The sequence below is a fragment of the Carassius gibelio genome, chromosome B3, assembly GCF_023724105.1.
Source record: "Carassius gibelio isolate Cgi1373 ecotype wild population from Czech Republic chromosome B3, carGib1.2-hapl.c, whole genome shotgun sequence".
Taxonomy (NCBI): Eukaryota; Metazoa; Chordata; class Actinopteri; order Cypriniformes; family Cyprinidae; genus Carassius; species Carassius gibelio.
The window spans coordinates 30,208,871-30,219,058 of record NC_068398.1 but is presented as its reverse complement, the minus strand read 5'-3'; the positions used below and the strand labels follow the sequence as shown (position 1 = coordinate 30,219,058).

Genomic DNA, 10,188 nt, shown 5'->3' with positions numbered 1-10,188 from the left:
CGTCGCCTTTTCATTGGTCAGAAAAAACATTTCTTTTTCATTATTGTTAATTGCCAAAATACTTTATGACGTACTTTATGAAATACTTTATATTTCATAATATCAAGAACAATAGAGGACAGATCTCTCTCTCTCTCTCTCTCTCTCTCTCTCTCTCTCTCTCTCTCTCTCTCTCTCTCTCTATATATATAAACAAAATACAAGGAAGAAAGTAAAAAATAACAAATAAATAAGTGAATAACAGATCATGAATCAGAGGGGGGAAATTATACTATATAGGCTATATTATGTATTATATTATAAGGTCATATAACACTGAAAGCAATTTTTGACTTTTTTTATGCCCATCAAAGACAAAATGTAAGAATGATGAATACATCTCTACTCATATTGTTCATAGTTCATACTTTGCACAGTACTCCTTCAGACTATAGTGTGAGTAAAGACAAAACCAATTTTATACAATAAGACCACTAGCATAATATATTAAATAAATAAATAAATAAATAACATGTAACCATTTGACGGACTGATAAATTTTCCTGATGTCCCAAGATCATGAGGGCTTCAGTCAGGTGTAAATGGGCCTTTAATCAGGAGTGCCAACCCACCCAGCTGAGAGTCTGAATAATTCAGAGCGCGTGTCAGAGAAAGCCTGCTATGGAGAAGGCTATCTATAATGTAATGGAGCTGGGCATTTCTTCTGCGTTCTGTGTGCACTGAGTTGTAACTCTTCTCTGTAACAGAGAAAGCAAGAAATGATCAAATTAATATCTTTAAATGCAATGTAAGTCACTTTGTTTAAAATGCATGAATAAATCCTGAATCAGCAATTGACAAATCTGGACCCAGATTGTGAGGACGATTTCTCTATTGCTCTAGTGAACTTGAGGCGACATATAGGAAAAGCTTATATTTTCCACAGATTATTTCAATCGTATATATGAATGACAATTGTTATGATTTGTAATTAGGCTATTCGTGCTTGTGTGGTTCATGCAATCTTGTATCACCTATCTTGACCATCGCACAACATTTAAAGGTGAGGGTGACAGTTTGAACATGTTTGCTTTTTTGGCTCTTTGTGAAGTGTGACAGATGTATTGCTTTCAAGTTCACATACTTGACATCATCTTTGAAAATCAGTTCCATCACTGTCTGCCTCTGTTGTGTCTTTATTTTGCTAGAGGACCATGTTTGTACATCTGTTTATCTCAGGGGTTTACAGTCATCTTGAAGTGTTTTGGTGGGCCTTAAGGTGGACTTTCCCACATACTCCTGACTAATTTGTTTTTGCATGAGTTTTACTCTCATTTCTGTGAGTCAAAGTGAAACTAAGAGGACTTTAGACCGTCTCCAAAGCTGATGTACGCTCGCTACTTTTTCTCTTGCTCAGAAACCAACAAACAAAAAAAAAAAATCTAAAAAAAAAAAAAAAATGTCTGAAATTAAGTATGAAAAAGAATGAAACTGATGAGAGAAGTTGTGAGCAGCTGTATGATGGCGCCCTCTAGTGATAAACAACTTTGATAAATAAAGCCATGGACATTTTCCATAAAAAAACAACAAATTTAATTCGACATTGATAATGATAACGTGAAGAGTTTAGTCTATTAAAACTTAGACAAATTTGTCAGTGAAAAATAATATGACACTGATTTCCTTTTTAGACTAAAAAACAACAACAAAAAGATTGACTAAAATGTAAATTTGGTTACAAAGTGTGTATTTATGAAATTGCTCAGTTTGTTAATCATATCAAAGTCGCCTGTTGATTACCTGAAGAGGAAGAACAGGTCTTAAATGGTCTTGAACAATCAGATCAGATGGAAAACAAACATGTCAGGGTCAAACAATCAGGAATGTGTTCGGAGTGATTTGACGCATGACTGCCACTAATGGACAAGAGGAAAGGACTCTCAATACAATGCTTGTTAATGGGACTGAGACAGTCTAAAGCCTCATTGACGAGAGTTCAGGTGTCAGACTGCATTCAACAACACTATGTAGCATGTATTGGAATTATTTCCACACAAATGACACATTATACAGTGCTTTTCAGTCATTGATGTCTTTGAATGAATGAAACTGACAGTCAAGAGGATAAACCCCAAACCTGCTCTCAGGACAGATTTCAAGTATTAAGAGTTTGAGCACATCTCTACAGATAGCAAAAGGGGGAGTTTTTAAGGAATGCACTTTTTGTTGGTAACACAGAGGGACTAGACAGATTGTCCTCTTGAGAGCTGTGTTAGTGCAGCTGAGTGGTTTCCTGTGAAAGAAACTCTAACTGCTGCTCCCTCTTCAAACACTTTCATATTAGACAACTGCCAATCAGCAGGTCCACAGACCGACTCTGAATGAGAGATAGAGAAACAAATCATGAGACCAAACTTACTATGGTAATCCAGATACAGCTTTAAAACCAACACAGGCCAATGTATAATAATAATAATAAATATTATTGATGATAATGATGACGATGATGTTGATAATAAATAAATGGGGAAGTATTAAATGAACCTGTTTTATTACATTTATAAACATGAACCAAAATAAATAAAATAATAAATGTATGAATCAATCTGGCAATATTAGGATACCCAAAGTTGTTTTATGGGTCTGATCAAGAAAAAAATAATTCTTAAATATCAACTGTACATTCAGCTGGAAAAACAAATATCCGAAAGGACATAAAAAATCATCAAAATCATTACAAAAACAATAAATACTAAAATAATTATGTTTGTTGAGTTCAAACTGTTCACTGCAAATGTGCATTTAGTAATAATAGTACATAAAATATGATGATGATAATAATAATAATAATAATAATAATAATAATAATAATAATATGAATGAATCAACCTTGCAATATTAGGATATCCAAAGTAATTTTAAGCAGAAGATAAAATAGAAATAACTCTTACAACAAAAGTACATTTAATTTGTATTTATAGGCTATTTTCAATGAAAATGAAAAATAAATAAATAAATACATTACAAAAATACTAAAACCATCCTGCGTGCTGAGTTCGAAAATATAACGTTACATGTAACTGGAATGTGCGTTTAACATTGTTTTTTTCATTCAAGGAACTATATATTTTCATTATTAACAACATAATGTGTTTTTCTCGTCTTTTGTTTGTAAAATTTAGTTTTGTCTCCGTCATCAGACGAGAAACGGACGCGCGTAAAGCACAAACCTGCGCGCTCGCGATTAAGAGCCCAGTCACCATAACAACCGGCCAGCCAATAGAAGAACGGGAAGCTGTTTACAGGGGGGTGTTGCGTTGCTGGGGTGACGGACAAACGTCCCGCGGCAGGTATTAAACTGAGCCCCTGCAGCCCCGCAGACCTCGAACCGACACACTCTCCCGGAGTCCCACGACCGGAGGCTGCTACGCCTTCATCCGACGCAGTCCGTGCTGCTCCGCTCTCACAACTGCTCTTGTGTCATCTGCCATTCAAGCCTCATCAGTAAACACAGGTGAGTAGATCCGAGCTGGGCTTCTGGAACACATCTCACAAACGTGTTATAATTAAAAAAAATAAAATGTGTTTATATGACAACAAATCAGATATTGAGTCAGTTGTATAGATTAAGTTGTATAGAAGTCAGTTGTAAACACTAAATGTATACTTTGGTCTATAACTAATGTGATAAAATAACATTATTTTTATGCAATGATGATGATGATAAAGTTGTAGAACTAAAAAGAAAACGAAGTAACATTGAGCATACTTTATAATAATAATAATAATAAAGTTGTAAGACAAAAAAAAAAAAAGAAAGCTTACTTTATAATAATATTAACAATAGCTAATAATAATACAATTGTAGAACTTAAAAGAACAATAGTTTATTACATTTTTTTAAACTACACTGACAAAAAAAGAAGGGCCTAAAAATGGAAAGATCTAAGTTAACTGGTTTCATTCAACTCAACATGTTATTTGATATCATTTAATCAACCGTGGTATATTAATTTATAGGTTAAATCAAGAAATAGCTCTTTAGTTATTATCTAACAATCACAGATCATCTGCTTTTACAGTGTAAACGTCTGAATATTGAAGGCAAGGCAGTAATTTGTGAAATCCTGGTGCACCTGCGGTGCTGAGGAATGTTGTTGGTTTGGGATCTGCTCTATTGTGTGCTCACAGATGCCAGTTATAAGCGGTTGTAAAACTCGACCTGTGAAGTTTCAGGAATTGTCTATGACCTCTATAAGCTGGAGAATGGATGACTTTCAAACCTGACTGCGGTCAAACTTTATGTCTCCTCCTTAGGATCTGGCTGGCACAGGACCATGCTCTCCATGAGTTACTCGGACCCCTGGCCGGAGGGCTCGGTGGGGCTGGAGGAGGAGGTGGTCACAGCCGCCGCTCAGGCCGAGCAGCTGGACCGGAGCTCAGTCGACTGCAACAGCAGCAGCTGCAGCTCCGACAATTTAGACGACAGCCTCACCAGCCTCCAGTGGCTGCAGGAGTTCTCCATTCTCAACGCCAGCGCCTCCCAATCCAGCCATCACCACAGCCACTTCTTTAGGAGCCAAGCAGGCTCGGATGCTCCCTCGTCTCCTTTAGCAGGAGATCCGGCATCCATGGGTATGCCGCTGACCCCAGGCAAACCCACAGCGGCGTCTTTCTTCAGGACGCCTTGCTTGTCGGCTCTTCCCAGCCTGGTTGCTCACGGACACTGTCCAGATGAAGTCGATTATAAGACCAATCCTCATATCAAGCCACCATACTCATATGCAACTCTCATATGCATGGCCATGCAGGCCAGTAAGAAAACCAAAATCACTCTCTCATGCATCTATAATTGGATCACAGACAACTTCTGCTACTTCCGCCACGCAGACCCCACTTGGCAGGTAAGATGCTGCAGTCGAACTTTACAACTGTTTTAATGCCTTACATTCATTTGCACTTCATAGATGGCTCATTTGCATATCTGGCAAAGGGTATTTTGCTATTGTTTGAGCAGAATGGAGTGAGAGAAAGCCTTCTTAGAACCTGCTGAAGTGGACTGTGTATTGGAGAGAGACCAACAGAAGCCTGTTTTTATTTAGAGGCTTGATATTTTTAGTGTTTGGATGACCACCAAACAGAGTAAGAGCTTTTCCAGCTTGGTTGTTCGACTGATGGCGCCTGCTCTAAGAATCACAGCAGATATGTGCAGTAAGGTGTAGTGTAAAAAGAGTTACATTGGGCATTTGTCTGATTTTGTCTCCTTAAGACATGTTTATAACTTAAACTGCTTTTCAAAGTGAGGCAAGGAGGAAGAATGAGCTCATAAGTTGGATATTTACAAAAAAAGGGGGATTTCTAAAAAAGATTTAAATGGTTTGGTGAATTATTAATTAACCACTTAACCGTAACATCTTTTCTCTGAAGAAAACGTAGACATTCGCTCAGTTTTTAGATATTTAAACTCATAACAATGTTTAACTAGGAGGTCAGTGCTTCATTTAAATGTGATTAGGTCGTGGTGGTTGGTTGGTTGGCATGCCAGTGGAGGCCTTTAAAGACCCTATGTTTGTTAGTACTCCTGGAAGTTGACAAAAATAACATTTAGTCTATTAATATATTGAGATATAGACTTTTAAATTATACAATTTTCCTCTTCTAGGAAATGGCCACAAATATTGACGATGCATTTTGACCTTACTTTCATATCTCAATTTTGTCCAATCAAATGCTGTTTACAATGAGAATAATACCTCTCAATAATACCTCAACAATGGCAGATAAGCTTTCATTTGTTAACATAAGTTAATGCATGGTGCATTATAAATAGCAAATTTTACAGAATTGATTAATTTCATTCATATTTATTTTAAAATAGCGTCGCAATTTAAAGTTCAGAAAGAAGTCACTTCTGTAGGTCAATGCAGCAAATTTGCATGAAAAATATAAACCCAATGTTTAATTCCCAATTCTGCAGATTTCTATTGAAATGAATGGAAAGGAATGGAATTTTGCCATTTGTCGAGTAAACGTGACTACAACTTTAATACAACTCAGTTCATAAAGAATGTCGAAAAGCTAAAAATGTATTAGTAAATGTAGAAATAGATTATTAAATGCAGTTAAGTTATTATTCATAAGTATTAGACCTTCCTGTATGGTTAAAGTATGTAAAAAACTGGTTATACTTAATTTTAAGGTTCAGTCGCCTCAATAACTCCTAATTTGCTGCTTATTTATATTTAGTAAGGTAGTTGTTAAATTAACATATTAGGTAAGATTGGGGATATAGAATATGGTCATGCAGAATATACGCTTTATAAGTAATAATAAACAGCCAATGGATGCTAATAAGCAACATGTTAATGTTGAGTGTTGATCCATATACTAAAGAGTAACCTGAAAACTAAAGCCAAAAGTAATCAATCTCTATGATATGTTTTGTCCAAATTTCTTCGTTCAATAAGAAATACCTCCACATAAGAAAAAAACCTGCACTCAAGCTATTTCATAGAGTTTTTAAAGGGTAGTTCACCCAAAAATGAACATTTGATGTTTATCTGCTTACCCCCAAAGCATCCAAGATGTAGAACACAAAAAAGATTGTTAGCTTAAACCACTGCAGTCAATGAGTCTTATAATGTAAGTGAATGAGAATCACGGCTAAAACATTAAACCAAATGAAACCCTGTGGCTCGTGACGATACATTGATGTGTAAAGACACAAGATGGCTGTTCTGTGCAAGAAACTGAACAGTATTTATATAGTTTTTTACCTCTGATTTATGCAATTTCCTAAACTGTTAGAAACTCTCCTGAGAGCGTCTTCTTCTTCTTCTTGCTTTATGGTGGATTGCAGACTTATAAGTGCATTACCGCTGCCTATCTCTTAAGTGGACCATTGACACTCCTAATTGAGATTGTAGATAGAGTGTCAATGGGTAATTTGAGAGATACGTGGTGGTAATGCACTTATAAGTCTGCAATCCACTATAAAGCAAGAAGAAGAAGAAGATGCCTCAAGCGCCAGCTGCTGAGAATTTTTCTTGCACAGACCAATCATTTTGTGTCTTTATACATCCATGCATTGTCATGAAATGCAGGGTTTAATTTTGTTTTGTTATTGTATGTTTTTCTTTGTTTTATTGTATGTTTTAGCCGTGATTCCCATCCACTTATATATTATAAGACTGACAAACTGCAACAGTTTGAGCTAAAAATCATGGTTTGTGCTCTACTGAAGAAACAAAGTCACCTTCATCTTGGATGCCTTGAGAGTTAGCAGATAAACATCAAATTTTCATTTTTGTGTGAACTATCCCTTTAATGCATGACTTCATATGTTTAAGTACATCATAATAAAGCCAAATTCCAATACACAACTGAACTATAGATTAGACTGGAGATTAATACATATTATTATTGATTTTCTCCTTCATCGTTGCAGAACTCCATCCGCCACAATCTGTCACTGAACAAATGCTTTATAAAAGTCCCGAGGCAAAAGGATGAGCCAGGCAAAGGTGGGTTCTGGAAGATCGACCCCCAGTATGCAGAACGTCTCCTCAATGGTGCCTACAAGAAGCGCAGGATGCCCCCTGTGCAAATCAACCCAGCTCTTCAGAACCGCCTCAGGATGAACTCTCACGCTGGACAAGCTGCAGCCACCGCAGGGATGGCCAGAAACCTTTCCGTGAGTCCTGAGTCTCAGCAGCTCCTGAAGGAGTTCGAGGAAGCCACGGGTGCCGATCAGAACTGGGACCCTCGTTTGACTGAAGCCACCATGTTGAATTGTTGGGTCTCAGGAAAGGGCAGCAAGAGGAAACAGCCGTACAGGACTGGTGGGAACAAAGCTCCACGACACGCAAGCTCCCCACTGTTGTGCATGGACGAGCAGGAGGACTTAAGCTCCCTGAAGGGCAACTTTGACTGGGACGCCCTGCTAGACTCGGCCCTGAATGGAGAGTTAAGCTTGAACGAAGGGTGTCCATTGAGCCCTATACCTCAAGACGAGGACTTGATGGTTAGAGGCACCCATATCAGTCCCCTCGAACTTCCCGGAGGCGTCGCTGAGAACCATGTGTTGATGGAAACTCAGAGGAGCAGCGAAGCAGACTTTGACGAGGAAACCTTCCTGGCCACTGCATTTCTTCAGAGTCCCTGGTCGGAGGTGGAAGAGGGCAACCGTCCCGACTTCCTCTGTAGCTCAGCGGTCAGCATCGATCAACTCTTTGACCTGGGAGACTCTCTCGGGGGAGACTTAAGCAGTAAGATCGAGTCTCTCCTTTGAAGAGGTCATCAGCGAAACTTGAGATTCAGGCCTTTGGGCACAAACAAGTCAACGAACAAAGAGGGTTTGGACTGTTTACCCCCAAAGATTTCATGCTGGATTCCATGAAGCCCACGTGAAGATGTATTTTTAAAAGCGTATCTATTTCGACTACTGATTTTTATGATTATGTTTTTGTATTTGACATGTTATCTACCTGCATTACAGCTAATATAATCATCCCTAAAATCATCATCTATCAAATACTTGGAACATGGGATTCAGTGACTCGTATGTATGGAGGTAGAAAAAAGAATAAAAATGTGTTGTTTACAATTCAACTTTACATAGCAGAACTGAATAGTTGAAACACCTTATGGATAAAGAAAAATATTTTAGACATATTATATCATACTCACACAAACTCAACTTTAAATCAACTGTGCAAATGAAATTGTGCATTATGCAGCCTTCCTTGCGACTGACTAAAAATAAAGGTTCTTAATTGGCATTCATGCTTCCATAAAGAACATTTAACATCCATGGAATCTTTCCATTGTTCAAAATGTTCTTAAGAACTGTTCTCTCAAAGGATATTTTGGGGATCCAAAAGTGGTTCTTCTGTATTGCGATGGGTCTCATTTGGAACCTTTATTTTCAAGAGTGAATTTAAGTCGTCAGGGCTACACATTTTGGATGTTCCACCTGATTTATATCATCAGCTCATTGGTGGAGGCTCTGAGGCCGCATCCATAATGTGCAGTGCTGGAGTCCTCCACACCAGGACTGAAGGCCACTGGTGTAGAATATTGAAACAGAATTGTTTAGGTTTCTAGAAAACAAATGAGCTGTTTTAGCACTGAATGGCTGATAGGATGAAATTTTGTGTATTTTGGGGATTCCTACCCATGTTGGATTATTTGGTAGGCAGAAGTATATGTGCCAAACTTTCTCTCTTGCAGCTGAATAGAATTCGACATGCACATCTAACCACTTTCACGCACATATTGTGTTATGAGTGTTACGCTGACTTCATATAAATGATATTTTACGTCAAGACAACTTTTATCTTCTTGTTTAGATTGTTAGTACTAAATACAGTTTAATGGGATGAGTTAATCTCTTGGGAAGATATGTCATTAAAGTAAACAATAAAAAAGGCACTAATATACCAAACGGTTTTTGTTTGTTTGTTTGTTTTATCCAGAATATGAGCTCAACAATTACTCCATCACTCCATTGGGTTTCAGTAATGTCTCAACTTTGTATGTGCCAAGGTAAATAAATGAAAAAAAAAATATTTGTTTATTTCTATGCCTGTTTGTCCTGATTTTGTCATGTACCGAAATGTGTCCAAATTTAGAAATACAATGACATATATATAAATTAACTGATTGTGTGGCAACAAAACTTCTTCCAAAGACACTAGTGGGTTGATTAATAGTTTTTATTATCATACCTGTCATTGTTCTATAAGTTTTACACATTTTCGGCTCCTAATTTTGGTAATTTTGCTTACTTAATGATTTCCCACCCCTACTGACACTGATAAACATGCAACAATGCCTACAAAGCATTACCTTATTTCAGAGATTGACAACGTCACCTCAGCATCACCTTCTTTTGAATCATGTTTAGCCTATTTGAACATACTGTACTCCAGATTAAAATATAAGACAGATATCTCATGTGTGTGTGTGTGTAAAAGGGCATAAAAAAGATATTTTTCTCAAAGCAACATCTTTTACTCAGTTCATGCTTGATTCCGCTCCATTTGTGCTCTTGCTTTTGTTATGCGATGGGAGGGACGTCAAACAGAGCAAGACAGTGTGTGTGTGATTTACACAAGCATCTCTCTGCTTGTCTTATTTTGGGGGTGTCGCTGTCTGTGTGTGGGAGTGTTTAGGGCTTTGTTTGTGCTCAGTGAGATTCTCGTACCC

General features: G+C 37.5%; 1 protein-coding gene across 1 annotated transcript; it reads left to right on the top strand.

Moving 5' to 3' along the window:
* The first annotated feature begins 3,075 nt into the window (after positions 1-3,075).
* foxj1a (forkhead box J1a) lies at positions 3,076-9,795 on the top strand. The gene is made up of 3 exons (XM_052550104.1): positions 3,076-3,493; positions 4,297-4,883; positions 7,427-9,795. The coding sequence occupies exons 2-3, from the start codon at positions 4,317-4,319 to the stop codon at positions 8,267-8,269; spliced, it is 1,410 nt and encodes a 469-aa protein (XP_052406064.1). The 5' UTR covers positions 3,076-3,493; positions 4,297-4,316; the 3' UTR covers positions 8,270-9,795.
* The last annotated feature ends 393 nt before the right edge of the window (positions 9,796-10,188 follow it).